This window comes from Canis aureus, chromosome 22 (assembly GCF_053574225.1).
Source record: "Canis aureus isolate CA01 chromosome 22, VMU_Caureus_v.1.0, whole genome shotgun sequence".
NCBI classification, from domain to species: Eukaryota; Metazoa; Chordata; class Mammalia; order Carnivora; family Canidae; genus Canis; species Canis aureus.
In genome coordinates this window covers 16,141,931-16,158,759 of record NC_135632.1, presented here as the reverse complement: position 1 = coordinate 16,158,759, position 16,829 = coordinate 16,141,931, and the positions used below count along the sequence as shown (strand labels likewise).

Sequence of the window (16,829 nt, the reverse complement as noted above, 5' to 3'; positions counted from 1 at the left end):
AGGTGGCCCACTGGTGGGTCTCCTTGCTCAGAATTCTGGAAAACCTGGCCCTTCTATCTTTCAGAGTATTGGAGAGGTGTGGGCATCCCCTTTTCACCCCACCCCCGGCCTGGAGAAAACGTTCCAAAAGCTTCTCAGCTTGAGGGAGCAATTAGAGCTGCTGGAGTCAGCTCTGGGCTAGGGTCTAGCTTGTCTGGGTATTGGTTCCAACTAGTGGCTAAATAGCTGGTAACCCTGGGAGACACTTAACTATCTATAAAATATCTAAAATACCTATCTTGCTGCCATATTCATATTTAAAGATCATTCCCTTGATGAATAGGAAAGCACTTAGGAAAACATAAGGCCATATCAAAGGCAAGGCGGAGAAATGCCTTTCAGCCATGGAAATGTGATTCCAGACTGTGACCCTTTCTTGGGTCATGCCTCAGCGTATTTGAATCTGCACAGAGCTGGAAGGGGCCCGAGAGATTATTCTAGATTTATATTATTTTAGTTCTCAACCCTGGCAGCTCATCACTGTCACCTGGGAGCTTTTTCAGAAATACCCATCTTCAACCACCACCCCCAACCCACCCCTCTAACCCTGCAACTCCCATAGTTTGATCCTGTTACTGGGGATGGGACAAAAGCATTCTTTGTGTTTTTCAGTGTTTTCAATGATGTTTTCAGTGATGCAGATGATAGGCACCTGGGGAGGGAGATTTGGTCCAGCTCTTTATTTTGTGGGTGCCGATGCAGTGAGGTCAGGGAGCAGCAGAGCTTCCAGCACAGATACACATCCAGGCAGTCATCAGGAGGCCAAATAAACCTGAGAGCAGAGGCCACAGCCAGGCTGCCCTTCCCGGGCAGGGCTGGCAACCAAGCCTCCTTCTGACATCCAGGCATCTATACCAAGAGCAAAGATCCTGTTATTCAAAGGTGTCAACTCTGAGTCTGCTATTACCCATCATGCACCCACAACATCTACCACAAACGCTGCCCCAGGAATTAATGCAGAAACAGGAGGTGGCCATTTATTTACTGATATATGTGGGGAAATACAGCCTTTGGTTCTGGCTGTCCCTCTGGACTCTGAGCTCTTCAGGGCAGAGACTGAGTCTCCTCATCTTTACATCCCCTGATAGAGGAAAAATTAAACCAGAAAAGAAATGTTTGGTGGATGAGTGAGTGAACGAGCAAAAGCATGTGAAGTGCTCAAGTACGAGGCTTCCGTTTAAATCATGAACGTCACATAATGAAACCATTTCCACACTTAACTAACCATTCTGTCCTAAATTTTAATATTGTCAGCATAAAAATCATTTTGATAGTTAGCCAGGGCTGCACTGATGCTAAACATTCTATGTAGTCACATTAAGAAAGGAAAAGGGAAAAAAAAGAGCCCACAATAAACCATCTATGGTGTTAATTGTTTATAATAACTTAATGACATAATTACCCCCGTGTAGGTTGACTGGAATAGTGAAAGCACAGCAGGATCCCAAGTCCTTTGAACTAAATTTAAAAGGAAGGCTGGCTCCACCTCCTGTCACTTGGGTGAGGTTGGTCATATATGGCTTAACCTCTGATGCTCAGCAGCCTCATCTTTAAAGGGGGACAATATCTATCTTGCTGAGTAGTGATAGTGGAGACATAAGGCTCACTTCCAATTGTATTCCACTGGCCAGCACCAGTAACTGGCCCCAATCTTACTGCAAGGGAGGCTTGAAAATGTGTGGAAATGCCTACAGCCTCTCTATGGGCAGTAAGCTCAGTATACATACATTAGTTTGCCCACGTATGGCTTCTCCCACCTCCATCCTGGGAACACATTTATAATTTAGTTAGAAAGAACAGTAGACTAGAAAATCACCACTCTGGGGTGGCTTGAGGGTCTCAGGTTTGAGGCCTGATCTCCTCCCATAATCCTTCCTTCTTTTATTCCTTCACTCACTCGTTCACCAGCAGGTATTTTTCAGGTTCCTCTGGGTGCCATGCAGAAGGTTGAGGATAGCCTGTGCCTGTGTGGCACTAACATTCTGGCCAGGAGGTTGGACGTGGGCATGGAGTAAGAAACAGACCGTAACTAAATGAGAAAGTGGCTGAACAAATAGAATAAATTTAGGTAGTGATAAAATACAACTGACTGACATGATAATAAGTACATAGAGGCGGACGGAGAGGCATTTGAGATGACAGTGACCAAGAAAGCTCTCACAGAGACGTTGTCATTTTAATAGCAATGCAAATGTTTGAAATGGTCACCCACACAAAGTCCCCTTCACCAAGAAATGAGGATATGGTACCAAAACCAGAAGAGTGTGACTTCTGGAATGGTAGAATGAGGAGTTTGGCAAATACTCTTCCCAAGAAGGGACAATAAAACTATAACAAAAACAAAACAAAACAAAACAAAAACCATCACAACCATTTCAGGATTGTGAAAATTGACCAAAAGCAAACAACAAACTGAGGAAATACTACAAACAATTTTGTGCCAATAAGTCAATTTCAACAAATTGGAAAATCCCCAAAAGACATAAGAACTTAAAACTGACTCAAAAGAAATAGAAAATCAAATAGACTTATGTCAATAAATTGAATCATTAATTAAAAATCATCTCACAAAGAAAGCCCAGGTCCAGATGACTTCATTGATGAATTCTATAGTATATGTAAAGAAGAAATAATGTCAATCTTTCACAAATTCTTCAGGAAAAAGAGGAGGATGAGAGACCAATATCATCCTGATACCGAAGTCAGACAGTGACATCATAAGAAAACTACAGATCGTTATCTCTCCTGAGCATAGCTGCAAAAATTCTCAAAATGTTGAAAAATCAAGTTCAATATACATAAAAAAGATAACTATGACCAACTCAGATTTATCCGAGGAATAAAAGGCTGGTTTAATATGCAAAAGTCAATCAATGTAATAGTATATCATCTTATTAAATGGACAGAATTAACAAGGACAAAAACCACATGATCATCTCAACAGATACAAAAAAAAAAAGGGTGTAAAAAAATTCAACCCTCACTTGAACTAAAAGTAGAGAAACTTCCTCAGCCTAACAAAGGGCATTTACAAAACCCTATAGCAAATATCACACTTATTTTCACTTAATGTCATGAAAAGACTGAAAACTTTCCCCCATAAAACGAGAGCAAAGTAAGGATACCCGCTCCAAACTTCTATTCATCATTAAACTAATGTTTCTAAGCCTGTGAAATAAGACCAAAAAATTGATATTAAGGACATTCAGATTGGAAAGGAAGAAGTAAAAATTGTCCTTATTCACAGACAACATGAAGCTGAATGTAGAAAAGCCTATAGAATCAACAAAATTCTACTAAGACTAATGAACAAGTTTAGCAAGTTTGCAGATACAAAATCAATGTAAAAAAGTCAATTGTATTTTTATATACTAGCAATGAACAATCCAAAAATGAAATTAAGAAAACAACTCCATTCAAAATAGAATCAAAATAATAAAATGCCTAGGAGAAAGTTTAACAGAAGAAGGGCAATACTTGTACACTAAAAATCATAAAAAACATTGCTGAGAAAAAAATTAAAAATACTTTCCAAATACTTGGAAAAACATTCCAAGTTCATGAACTGGAAGATTTAATATTATTATGATGATTGCTCTTCACAAATGGATCTACATATTCAATGAAAGCCCTATCAAAATCTCAGCAAGCTTTTTTTTGCAGAATTTGACATGATGATCCTGGAAATGCAAAGGACCCAAAATAGCCAAAACAATTCTGAAAAAGAAGAACAGAGTTGGAAGACTTAGACTTTGTGATTTCAAAACTTACTATATTTATGGCAATCAAAACAGTGGGGAACTGTTGGAAGGATAGGAATATAGATCAATGGAACAAAATTGAGTGTCTAGAAATAAGCTCTTATATTTGTGATCAAGTGATTTTCAATACAGGTTACACATTCATTCAGTGGGGAAAAGGGTAGTCCTTTCAACAAATGGTGCTCAGATAATTGGATATCCACATGCAAAAATGATGAATATAGGCCCTTACTTCCAACATACACAAAAACTAACTCAAAATGCATCCACAATTAGTTTGAATATAAGAAATAAAACTATAGACCTTTAGATGAAAACAGGAGAAAATCTTTATGGCTGAGGATTAGGCAAGGAATCTGACACCAACACCGAAAGTGTGACCTATTAAAAAAAATGATAAATCGATCTTATTCAAAATTGAAAACTATTATGCTTCAAAAGACACCATAAAGAATACGAAAAGACAAGCCACAGACTCGGAGAAAATATTTGTGAATCATCTATCTGATAAAGGACTCACTCAAATGCAGAATATAAATGTGAATAGACATTTCACCAAAGAAGATGTAAGAATGAAAAGTGAAAAGGTATTCAAAGTCATTCATCATTAGAGAAATGCAAATTAAAATCACAGTAAGCTACCATTTTAGGAGCCTAAAAATGAATATAATAATAATAATAATAATAATAATAATAATAATAATAATAGGGATCCCTGGGTGGCTCAGCGATTTAACACCTGCCTTTGGCCCAGGATGTGACCCTGGGGTCCCGGGATCCAGTCCCACATCAGGCTCCCCACATGAAGCCTGCTTCTCCCTCTGCCTGTGTCTTTGCTTCTCTCTCTCCATGTCTCTCATGAATAAATAAAATCTTTTAAAAAAAGAAAATAATAATAATAATAAAACATGGGCAGCCCAGGTGGCTCAGCGGTTTAGCTCTGCCTTCAGTCCGGGGTGTGATCCTGGAGACCCGGGATCGAGTCCCATGTCAGGCTCCCTGCATGGAGCCTGCTTCTCCCTCTGCCTGTGTCTCTGCCTCTCTCTCTCCATGAATAAATAAATGAAATCTTTAAAAACAATAATAATAATAAAACAGACAATAATAACAAATGTTGACAAGAATGTGGAAAAATGGTAACGCTTATAGAGTGCAGGGCAAGAGTGAGGAAACACAATCATACAATCACTTTAGAAAACAATCTATCAGTTTGTTTAAAAAGTTAACATAAACTTACTATATGACCCAAAACCTACATTCCTGCGTATTCACCTGAGATAGGAAAAATATATGTCTACATACAGAATATTAATAGTGGTGTTAGTCACAAAAGCTTAAAAGTGGAAATAATCCAAAATGTCTATCAACTGATGAGTAGTTAAAATATATGTCCATATAATAGAATATTATACATCAATAAGAAGGAATGCCTTACTTTTATGACATGGATGAATCTCAAAAACATTATGCTAAATACAAGAAGTCGGTCACAACAGGGTTATATAACATTGTTATTCCATATTATAACAGGGTATTACATGATTGCATTTATATGAAATGTCCAGGAAAGTCAAATTTATGGAAAAAGAAAGTAGATTTGTCTTAGATGTTGCCTGAGATAAAGGATGTAAGCCTCCAACATGACTAAAAAAGGGCACAAAGGGGATCTTTTGGGGGCGATAGAAATGTTTTAAAATTGGACTGTGGTGATAGTTGCACACCTCTATAAAATTATTGAAAATCACTGAAGTATAGGCTTCTGATGGGTAAATTTTTAGATCTGTAAATTATACCTCAGTGAAGTTGCTTAAAAAATGAAGAGATCAAAACTTTTGATTCTCAAACCATGAATAATAATAGATAGAGTGGTCTTGGGTTCAGTGGCCACTGGTGATGGAGATGCCTGACAGTCAAAGGGACATAATACCTATTTAGGATCCTGTCTGTATATCCTTTCCCCCTGCCTTGAATTCCACCAAAGCAGGCCTTCTCTGGGCAGAGGTGGGATGGTGGGGAAAAAAACAGGGAGGACAAACAAAATCCTTTGGGACTCTATGCTGCGCACAGTGGGCAACCATGAAGATTTTAAATTTAGGGCATAACAAGATCCAAGTTGGATTTTACAAAGATTCCCCTTGATTGCTCAAGTAAAGGGTAAATTTGGGATGGGGAGTCTGGAGGGCAGGAGGCCAAGTGGGTCACTCTTGCAATGGCCCAAGTTAGAGTGGTAAGATGAGCGGGAGGCTGGATCCTGAGAGAGTCTCCAGGTGGCCCTCACCTTCACCAGCTTCATGTCCCTGACTGACTTAGCTTCCCCTGATGTCCTTATCAGCAAACCAAGAGGGATAAACTGCAGGACCCCAGCACCATCCACAGTACTTGGCATACAGTTGACAGCAGTCCATATGTGTTTATTGAATGAGTGTCCCTCTAGAGTCCCTCTGTGTTGCACCTTTTTCTAAGTCCTGAATCTAGACCTCTGGGTGTACGTTCTCAAAGAGTTGCCCTTCTAGTCCACTTCCTTCCCATAAGTCAACTCCAAGGAGTGAACTTAGTTGTATTGGTGTGAAATAGGCAGTCACAGCCATCAGACACATTCACCTGGAATTCCAAGAGGGAGGGTCCATGGAGGAGATCCCTGGAGTTCTGAGTGGCATTGGCCCCTGTCCAGAGTAGGGGCCTGGGATTTGATGGGTTCTGTCCTAAGGTGTCAAAGGGCCCTATCTCCATCTCCTGTTGAGGAAGGGAGTTTGAGGGGGAACCAACAGTTACTACAGAAACTGCCCAAAGTCCACAGAACTTTACCTTCCCCTTAATGTACCATTGGGTCTCAGTCGGACCCAGTAGTAACCAACTTAGAACTTGCATATGTGAGGCTGGTGCCTATTTGAAGGTCAGCTATGAGGAGGAATAAGGGGTGAGGAATAAGGGGAACCCATGTCCAGGGTGCCAGAAACAGGACATAGGGGTGGGGTAAGGGTATGAGTAGCTTATAACAGCAGTTGGGGAAAGGGGACAAGAGGATCCCCAACCCTGGGGCCTGTGGGAGCATAATGAAGCAGAGAAAGGGCCAGGATAGAAGCAGAGGCCCACCTCTAGATGGGCAGGTAGAAGGTGCTTGGTTCAAATTCCATGCCATCACTTGCCTTGGAGGGAAATGTGGGTTACTACCCAAGAGAAATCCATCCATCCATTCATTCAGAAAAGACTGATTGAGTACCGCAGTTGTCCAGGCCCCATCTGGACACTGGACACACACTTGGGTCACAGTGGTGAGTAAGGGAGCTTATAGTCCAGTGGAGAAGCCCAAGGGGCTGAGAGGCCCTAGGAGGATCCCTTCACCCAAACATGAGGGTGACTCAGGAATTCTCAGAAAGGGCAGCACTGACCAAAAGCCACATACATGGTGAATAGTGGTGCCAGAGACAGGATTTCGAAATCAGAGCCCTAGGGAATTTAAATAAAAATATGGAAGAAAAGAAAAAGTAGCCTGGGGAGGGGGTGCACCTGGGTGGCTCAGTTGGTTGAGCATCTGCCTATGGCTCAGGTCATGATCCAGGGTCCGAGGATAGAGCCCCACGTCGGGCTCCCTGCTCAGTGAGGAGTCTGCTTCTCCCTCTCCCTCTGCTCATTCTCTCTTTCTCTCCCTTGTTCTCTCAAATAAAATAGTAAATAAAAATCTTGCTTTTAAAGATAGCTGGTAATGAACAGAATGCATTTTAAGGCCCTTTTAAAGAATACAAAATCAGCTCGATTATTAATTTTAAAAAAGGAATTTTGAAAATAAAAAAAAACAATCAGAGCCCTGGAGCCTGCCTTCCTCCCACCCTCCTCCCATTTGTCTGCTCTACGCTCCTGAATGCCTGTCCCAGGCCCCGGGGCACTGGAGATAGATGGAGATAGACCGCTGCACGTTCAAAACAAGAACTTTCTCGCTTTTTAAATTTTTTCAATTCATTCGCAAGCTGCCTGAAGCACCTGGGAGATGTGTAGAGAGACAATGAGGTGCAACTTCATGCACTAGATGGAGGGTCGCCCCAGAAGCTTGTGTTCTACCTCCTGGAGGAGCACGGCCCAGGTCAGCTCCTCACCCTGATTGTCAAAAGGAGGCTGCCCTTGTAGACGCTGGCTGGAGACAAGCTGAGCCAGGAGGGGAAAACACAGCGCCCTAGCTGGGGCACCTGGACACGCTGGTCTGCTACACATCACACGGGGGGCACAGGTACCCTGCACACGATGCCCCATAGAACCCACCCATGGGATGGATTGGGGCACAGTGTCTCCAGCACCGCCTTCCGCCCCACCTGTCCAGGAACCCCGGTTACTCATGCTGGAGAGGCCTTGCCAGGTAAACCAAACGCCGTCCGTGTGAGGAGAATGTGACCCATCAGGTGTGGGCAGCGGCCCCCGTGTGGAGCAATCAGCCTAATTACTTCATCGCTCCTGAAACCAATTGTGAGCTGCAGGAGGACCGGAGACAGAATTTGTTCTGCCTTAAGAGAGCAGTTAAGAAAGCAGTCATCAGATATTCAGAGAGAAAAAAATATGTAAGTCAAAACCAAGGCACTTAAATGCGTGGGCTGCAGGCTGAGCCACCCAGGGCTGATTTCAGACAGACTGCAGAGGACACCATGTGGGCAGGCCCGCCCGCATGCATTGTCATTAGCTCCCCTTGCCTCCCTTCTCTTCTCTGCTCCTGAGTCCTGCTGGTGGGGGGGCCAGAACCCTCTCGAATCCCCTCCACCTTCTGCATCTGCTCAGACCCTGTCTCTTCCCAGCACCTGCAGCTCTCTCAGCAGATAATGACCACTTTCTTCTTCAAACTCTGACTGGCTTGTTCCTACTCAAGATTTGTCCTTGCACTTAGGATCTTTCTAAAGGTCTTTGGCACTCTGGGACCAGCTGGGGAGGATGAAAGATGCAAAGATCCGAGTTGGGAATGACCAGGGTGCTCTCACTGGCCAACCCAGAGAACTAACACTGGGTTTGGCCTGGGCGGTGTCAGCAGGAGGGAAGGCAAAGTCAGAGTCCCAAGGACTGTGTGGCCACCTGCAGCTGGGAAGGTTCCGAGGCCACTCTACATGCCAAAGGAGTGCTCGCTGGGGTGGCCTTGCAGTGGGCCTGCTAGTGGTTGAACTCGCCACCACCTGGACTCCAGCCCTTTCACCTCAGGGCCAGGTGACCCAACAAAGACACTGAGAGGGACACACCAAAAGGAGAGAAGGTCACCTTCAGAGAAATGCACCCAGAACTTTAGAATCACAAAACTTAGAAACTTCCATTCTCTGCAGTAGCTTTACATCAGTGTTTTGTGTTATTTTGAATTGGGAAGGTTAAGGGCTCCATAGGATTCTTAATGCATGAAGGTCCTAAGGTACTTACCTGAGTCCTGGCTGTACCACCTGAATTTGTGCCACTGGCTAAGGTTGGCAACCTCTCTGGACCTCCATCTCTTTCCTTTGTAAAGTGGAACAGTAGTAACTGCCTGTTAGGAGGTGTAATGAACTGAATTAGCCTGTCCACTCTGAGTGTAGGACCTGGAAGACAGCAAATCCTCAGAGATGTCATTACTTCTGTCTGGGCACCAGAGGACATGGTCAGTGGTTCATGTTGCATCACTGGGGTGAAGGAAGAAAACTTCAGACCCTGAAATCTAAATCACGGAGGGCCTTGGAAACTTCCAGGTGATTATTTTTGGAAAAACAAATCATGGAAGGCCTAGTTAAGGTAGAATATTGTAAATATATGGAGATTATTACCCAGGGAAGACAGGCCACCAGTGAAATTAAAAAGATGCATTCATGGGCATGCTCCATACACTCTCCCTGAGTCCCTAAACTGATCCAGTCACAGAGCACAGGGACACCTGCATTACCTGGAGGAGGGGTATGACCAAGAAGGCCTCCCAGATGAGGTGGCCTGGCTGCATTTTAAGGGATGAGTATTGTGCTGGAATTGAGGTACTCTTCGCCCTCCAGGGCTCTCCTTTCCTGCCCTGCTCTGTGCCCTGCCCTCTACCTTCCAGCTGGGTCAGCCAGTGGGGCCAGGCAGGAGCTCAGAGGAAGGAAAGCAGGAGACACCAGGTTATTCATTGCCCTGGCACCCTCCCTGCTTGGTCACTACAGGCTAGATATGCCCTTGACCAAGTGCCAAAGTCTTGTCAGGTGGCTCCATCCTCAGCCTCCAGCTTCAGACCTCGGAAACTGCTTCCTCACCCCCACCTAGGCCTAGATGTGGTGTCTGTATCCCTGGCTACCTCTGCTCCTGTGGTTTATCTACACCAGAACCTCACCCTTGTGAGTCATCCCTTTACTCACCTCTCCAGTTTCTTCCTGGGACCATGACTGGTTACAGGTAAACATTAGACACAGAGGGAAAGAGGAACCCTTCATAAGTGAGAAGTCCTGAACTAGACCTGGGCCCTGCCAGGCCCTCTGCCTGGAGTCTAGAGGGTCATTGTGCTGGGGAAGGAAGCAGGGACCTTCATGACAGAGAGGCTTCTGTGCTAAGCTAAATAGCTTGGAGTTTATTTGAAGGTAAATGCTAACCCCAAAAGGATTTTAAATGCCGGGATACTGTGCTCAGCTTGGCTTTATAGAAAGAACTTTCTGGCCATCTTACGGAAGATGGGCTGGAGGGGAGCCAGATTGGAGCCCACTTTAGGAGGCCACTTGGGCTCTAGGTGAGAGATTATAAGAACAGGCCAAGGCACATCCGTGAGATAATGAGGGGGGATTCTAGGGATTAAGTACATGTAAAGGACAAGGGATAAAGAAAGGGAAACTTCCCAAATTTCTGCATCAAAAGACTTGGTGGATGACCATTCCATTTAGCAAGATATTAAAAATATAAAAAGATATAAAAGCTCTGACAGAAGGAGAATGAGTCCTTTCAAATGCTTTCAGAAAAGAAGCCAGATTTTCTGGTGTGCAGTATAGTTCCTGAAGGATGTGCTGAAAGAAGGCCACGTGGAAAAGGAGCGGCTTCCTCTTCCTGGCACCCCCACCATGACATGACCACTGGCACCTCCTTGTCTGACTCACTCCCGCTCTTCCTTGTAGACTGCTCACCTGTTACATCTCCCGTGACAGTTCCCTGACCCATGGCCCTCATCCCCTCCCAGAGTTCTGTCTCCCAGAGCCCATCCCAGTAGCATGGCGATCATCCGCAAGGCATGGAGAACCCTATGAGATCAGATTCTAGAACTACACTTAGTAGCAGGTTGGCCCCACACCTCGTGCTGAACTTCCCTGACCCTCTGTAAAAGAGACCTTCTTTGGGTTGTACTGAGAATTAAAGAGCTATTTATAGATACAGCATGTGGTATGTGATAGGCACTCAATAAACGCTCCTATGTAGGAGCTTCCAGAAGGGGCCAACTAGACAAGAAGGGCTTCCTGGAAAAGAAGGCACCATGGCACAAACACTGGCCTCAGAGGTAGATGGTTTGGGGGGATATTCAGAGGAGGAGGCAGGACCTCCGTGACTCTGTGAGGGGAGGCTTCAGATGTGGGAATAACCCCATAGAGGGGCAGAAGTCATTCTGGCTGGAGGTGACAGTGTTTGGGGAAAGGAAGGATAGGACCCAGAGCCATCCAGACCCTGTTGGAGGACACACTCTTTGGCCTGAATCAAGCCCCACTCAATGAGTCGCAGCCAAATATTCTGATCTTCCCTAAGTTGCAGTTAATTCTCAACCAATCTTTGTCTCAGCCTATTTTTTAAAGCCCCCCAAGACGATCCATGAGAATCATCAAAAAGCCATGCAAGTTCCCAAGTGCAGGCTGGGTCTGTAAGTTCTGTTCCCCCATCTCTGCCCTGCTGTGGTGAGAGAGCAGAGAAGTTGCCCTCTCCCCGAGTGCATCTTGCTCATTTGCTATAGAAATTTATTTGCTATAGCATCCTCATTCATTGATTTTCTTATAATGTTCTGTGTATGAGCTTGAAATGAAAACAATCTGGAAAGGCAGTGAAGGGCAGGTGGTCCCGTCCTGTTCCATAACCACAGTCAGCTTCCCTCCTTACAGCCAGTGCGTACTTTTAACTGACTCTCCTCCTCTAGGATTATGTGGACCTCGAAAGTGAAGCCCACCTCAAGGAGAGGGTCTGTAGCCATTTTTAAGTAAAAGAATGAATTTCTGGCCAGATTGTGGCTGCTCGGCTACCCAGCAAACACCTAAGACCAGTCATTTAGGTAAGAAAGAATAATTAGCAAACTCATCAGCTGGGTTCCAGGCACTTCAGTCGTTATGGCTTGCTGTTTAATTGTCCTGTGTAAAATTCATCAGTAGCCATTATGAGTCAATACTGAGTCGGTGAGAGAGATTTTCACGTCCCAGGTCTCTCTGGACTTTGTACTTGTATTTCATAGGAGGCAGCAGAGGAAGGCCAGCGATAGGGCTTTCCTGCCTAGAATATTACTAATAAACCCAAGGGACCAGCAGTTCCCAGTGATGATCCATCACAGAAGGTCTGTATGTGCACAGAGCCCTGCATGGCCGATGCACTTGCTATCCCTTTGGCCTGGAAACTAAATCTGATCGGTTGGCATATCTGACCTGCATTGTCCAATGTGTTTTTGTTCGTCTGGTTGGTTGGTTGGTTTTAATATTTTAAAATTTGGTTTTTGACACTTAAAAATCAGGAGATGTCACTTAAAAATCTGCAGAAAAAAAAAATGAAGATGCCAACGTAAGTTCCTGCTTGACCACAGGGAGTTGGAGGTAAAAACTAGATCACTTAATCTGGCCCCTGCATTAGCCCTCCTCTGGCCCTGGCTTCCTTTTTTTTTTTTTTTTTTTAAAGATTTTATTTATTTATTCATGAGAGACACAGAGAGAGAGAGAGAGAGAAGCGAGACACAGGCAGAGGGAGAAGCAGGCTTCATGCAGGGACTGATGTGGGACTCGATCCCGGGTCTCCAGGATCACATCCTGGGCCAAAGGCAGGCGCTAAACCGCTGAGCCACCCAGGGATACCCTGGCCCCAGCTTCCACCGCCACTTGTCCTTAACTCAGTCTGCTTCACACACTACAGGTACTTAGCCCTGCACTCCCTGCAGGAGGTGAAATGCCGAGCTGCAGATCATGGAGGAACAAGGCTATCGATGGACACACAGGCTCACCATGGGTAGCCTCCCCATGCAATGCAGATAGTGGTCCCCCTGGAAGTTGTTTCTGGGACCATTTGATATTACAGATGGGTAGCTACGTATATGAAACGACGTATGTAATCCGGGAATTCATAAGGATTGCTTTCATAAGGTTGTGGGGACATATCTGCAGTCCGAGAGTCCCCTGCTTCATGGAGGGTGGGCCTCCATATTTCTTCTGGAAATACTCCCCCTACCCCCCATCAGTCCCTGCAACTAAGCAAGGTGGGTTACAGGGGCTAGGATATGTGAGCAGATGGTCTAATGGGCCCAAGGCTGTCCTGGGGCAGGCATCTCGGCTCAGGCTCCACTGTAGACCACACGGTGTGTGCTCTCCCCAGAGTCAGGTTCACTTGCTCTCAGGTTAAGGCCTGGTTAAGGCCAGCATATGTAAAAACTCCATGGTGATTCTCATGGGTAGTCAAGGTGGAGAATCACTGTCCCAAGGAAGGCTGTCTGCTGAAGGCCAGTAATCCTAGGACTGAAGTGGTGCAGTCCTGGGTTGAAAGCCTCGGAGGTTTACCTGCCCAGTAGACCGAAGACCCAGGATCCTGTGTCCTTCACCAACACAGTACCCGGCACATGGTATATGCATCGTGTACACTTATGAAAGGATGGAGGAGAGAAAGGGAGGGAGGAAAAGAGTTGTCCTAGGAAGCTTATGATCTGGTTTGGTGCTGATTTTGTAGTTCTAGAATAAGATTGTTGTGTCAGGTTTGAAGGAGGAAGGAGAAGAGCACAAGATAACTCCACTGGCCAGAGAGAGCTTGATTTACTCAGCATGCCTTCACCCCGGGCGGTCTGGAGTCAGGCTAAGTGGGAAGTATACACAGCTGAGAAAAGAGCACCTTTCAAGGCTTACAGAAGAGCAAATCACATTTCAAGGATGAACCATCTTCTGGGAGTTCAACAGTCTTTTTCTATATCCAGCTCCTAACAGGGACCACGTTAGACCCACGAGCACTTCTTTCTTCCCTCAGAATCCCAGTAGCACCCCTCACCCCCAACAAACATACACCCCACCCCCACCTCCAGTGCCTTGGCCAGGAAAGCATAATGACTCTAGCTATCAAACACCCATCTGAAAGTCTGTGATTTCCACAGGTTTGTGTCTCATAAAAATTTAAACACCTGCTAAGCGAAAACAACACCTTTTGCTGTCTTTCTGGCAAACACCTTCTGCAGAGATTTTCTCACTTCTCAGCAGCAACATATTGCACTGGCAATTCCCTCGGCATCAAAGCTGCTAAAATATAAAGGGAGCCAGGTAAGGCATGCCTTCTAGGATTCCCAGCAGGTACCTCTGAAGACGGGGATCTGAACAGGCTTTGGGAAGTGGAGGGGTTCAGGACCCGAGGCAGCTTTGAAGACAGGTGTTGGCTGGGCCTGGAAAACATGGCCCTGGAAGGTCGTTGCAAACAATCTATAGAGGACTGAGGAGAAAACATGCTCAGCAAGAACACAGGGTGATAGAGGGTGGGAGACAAGGAGTGGTCATGTGTTAAGGCCAAGCACATGCCAAGCACTTCTGTACCTAAGTGAGTTTCCCCAGTCCTCCCCAATCTTTGATGCAGATGAGACCTCCACACCAGTAACTAGTAATATACTATGAACATACATATTCAAACATTCAGGCAGCCCATAATGCTGGCACGATCCAGGCTGCAAACCATCCAAAGTTTTGCAGTTCCCAGAGGGTCTCGTGTGAACTTAACGGGTCATCCCATGCTCATCCTGATTATGGGTTAAATGATGTCCCCCCTCCCAAGTTCATTCATTGAAGTCCTAATCCCCCAGTACCTCAGAATGTAATCTTATTTTAAAATAGGATCTTTGTAGATATAATTAGTTAAGATGAAGTCATACTAGAGAAGGACAAGTTCCTAGTCCCGTATGACTGGTGTCCTTATAAAAAGGGGAGTTGGGCACAGATGTACACACAGAGAGAATGCCATATGAAAGTGAAGGCAGAGGTGGGGTGATGCCATCAAACCTCCAGAAGCTTGGAGAAAGGCATGGGTAGATTCTCCTTCACATCTCTTAGAAGAAACAAACTTTGCCAAAGACTTTGATCTCAGACTTCTAGCTTCCAGAACTGTGAGACAGTAAATTTCTGTGGTTTAAGCCACTCAGTTTATGTTACAGACTGAACAAACTGATAGATTTTCCAACCCTGGCTTTCATTAGGGCCACCAAGTGGCTACCCCTGGAACCTTCCTGCAAATCAGTCCCCAAGGTGCTACCCTCCAGTTGACCACCATGTCTGGGCATGTTGAGGTTGGTCTAAGCTCGGGCTAGAGCTTCAGTGTCCATCATCCCATGTAATCCATCTTAAAGAAAGCCTAAGAAGAAAATTATATTCCTACTTTGTTGAATAACTGCAACTTAGGGAGGTTATAGGAACAGCCTAGGGCCACACATTCACTAATTTCAAGGTTTCTCTATCAAACTAGTTATAGTACAATAGCCAAATAGCATGTGTTCAGCAAATTGGTGGTCAGGAAGCTTCACATTAAGCGGTGGCACCACCAGAAAGTGGTGCCAGAAAGCACCTAACCCTGGCCCTAGGGACATACCCACAATGCCCATCTCTCCCTCCCTGGGCATATGTGGAGGTGCTGTGATATATTGATGCTTCATGATGGGCCTTAGGTGGCTGACGAAAGCAAGCCAGTAACTCCTGCGTGGCGACAGGGTTTGTAACTGGGGGATCTGGGTGGAAGAGGAGTAACTGTGAGGCCCTAGGGTGAATCTGGAGAAGGATGCACAGTAGATGGGGATGTCCCAAGCCTACGAAATCCCAAAGTGGGGAGAGAGTAATAAGAGCTCAGTTTACTCCTAATCCATACCACAGCACTCCTCCTAGTTTCCAGAATGATATCTACACTTCTTGCTCCATAAGAACATCTCTGATCTGGCCTCCACCTCCCTGTTGGCCTCATCTCCAGCCATTTCTCTAAAATCATTCTCTTCTTCAGCCATGCTGGGCCACTTACTCTTCTCCCAAGCATAGCATGCCGTGTCTCATCCCCAAGCCTTGTCCATGTCATTTGTTCTGCTCTAGCACCTTTTCCTGCTTCTCCATTTAGGTATCACCTCCTTCTGGAAGCCATCTCTGGATGCGTTCTTCTTGGACCAGATGAGATATCCATTATCTGCTCCCAAAACTCTTGGTCCATCCTTCTTCATGGTGTATTGCCCAAGAGGGTATTTATCTTTTTGGCTCCCTGCCTCTCTCACTGGACTTGAGATCTTCTCCAGGGCATGGTCTACAACTTACTCTGTAGCCAGCACAGTCAGCACTGGCTGTTTCTGAATGATGAAATGAGGAGATAAAGGGATGCCTGTGTGGGTAGGTAACCAGTGAGCAGTGTCAGTGTGAGAGATCTCCCCCCTTTTTATGAGGGGAAACTCAGATAACTATGTCAGAGTGAATATAGGGCATTTGGTGGGTAAGAAGAGCAGAGGAAGCAGGGAACGATAGGGAGGCCCTTGACAACACATTTTGCTGACTTAATAACTTCAGGCCACTTGGTGTCACCAGTTATGATGCAATAAAATCCCTTTGCATCTGTGAGATTTTGTTGGAGAGGTAAGTAAGGGAAGTGAGTCTGAATATAACCCTCAGAATTCAGGCGGCTCCATCAACATGGAGGTGAAACGGCCATTTGACCATTTTCTCTAACGGCACGCTGTAAGCTCCTTTGCATGAGATGCTCTACTCTTGGGAACATTGGTTCTCTTGGAAATATACAATATAAATCAGCATATTAAAGGCTCTGAGAAGTCATGCAGTTAACAGACCTATTGTTAACTCAGCATTTTCCAAACATGGGTAGCCATAAAGGAAACTGTGTCTATAATATCCATTAAGAAAT

General features: G+C 45.0%; 2 protein-coding genes across 6 annotated transcripts in view; one reads left to right on the top strand and one right to left on the bottom strand.

The window, feature by feature from the left end:
- Window positions 1-16,829, top strand: part of CLSTN2 (calsyntenin 2) — a 616,484-nt gene that overhangs the window by 426,145 nt on the left and 173,510 nt on the right. The gene's annotated exons all lie outside the window — the stretch shown is intronic.
- Window positions 705-10,963, bottom strand: LOC144293807 (uncharacterized). 4 transcript variants are annotated; one of them, XR_013361125.1, is made up of 5 exons: window positions 10,871-10,950; window positions 10,118-10,144; window positions 9,183-9,285; window positions 4,105-4,181; window positions 705-888 (listed from the first exon to the last, which is right to left on the bottom strand). XR_013361125.1 is itself a non-coding variant. In XM_077864943.1 (3 exons), exons 1-3 carry the CDS (start codon window positions 10,954-10,956, stop codon window positions 8,126-8,128), a joined length of 357 nt encoding a protein of 118 aa, XP_077721069.1. In that variant the 5' UTR covers window position 10,957; the 3' UTR covers window positions 8,108-8,125. The 4 variants fall into 4 exon arrangements, 1 of the variants encoding a protein (XP_077721069.1); XR_013361123.1 differs by lacking the exon at window positions 10,118-10,144 and having other exon boundaries at window positions 10,871-10,963; XR_013361126.1 differs by lacking the exons at window positions 4,105-4,181; window positions 10,118-10,144 and having other exon boundaries at window positions 10,871-10,963.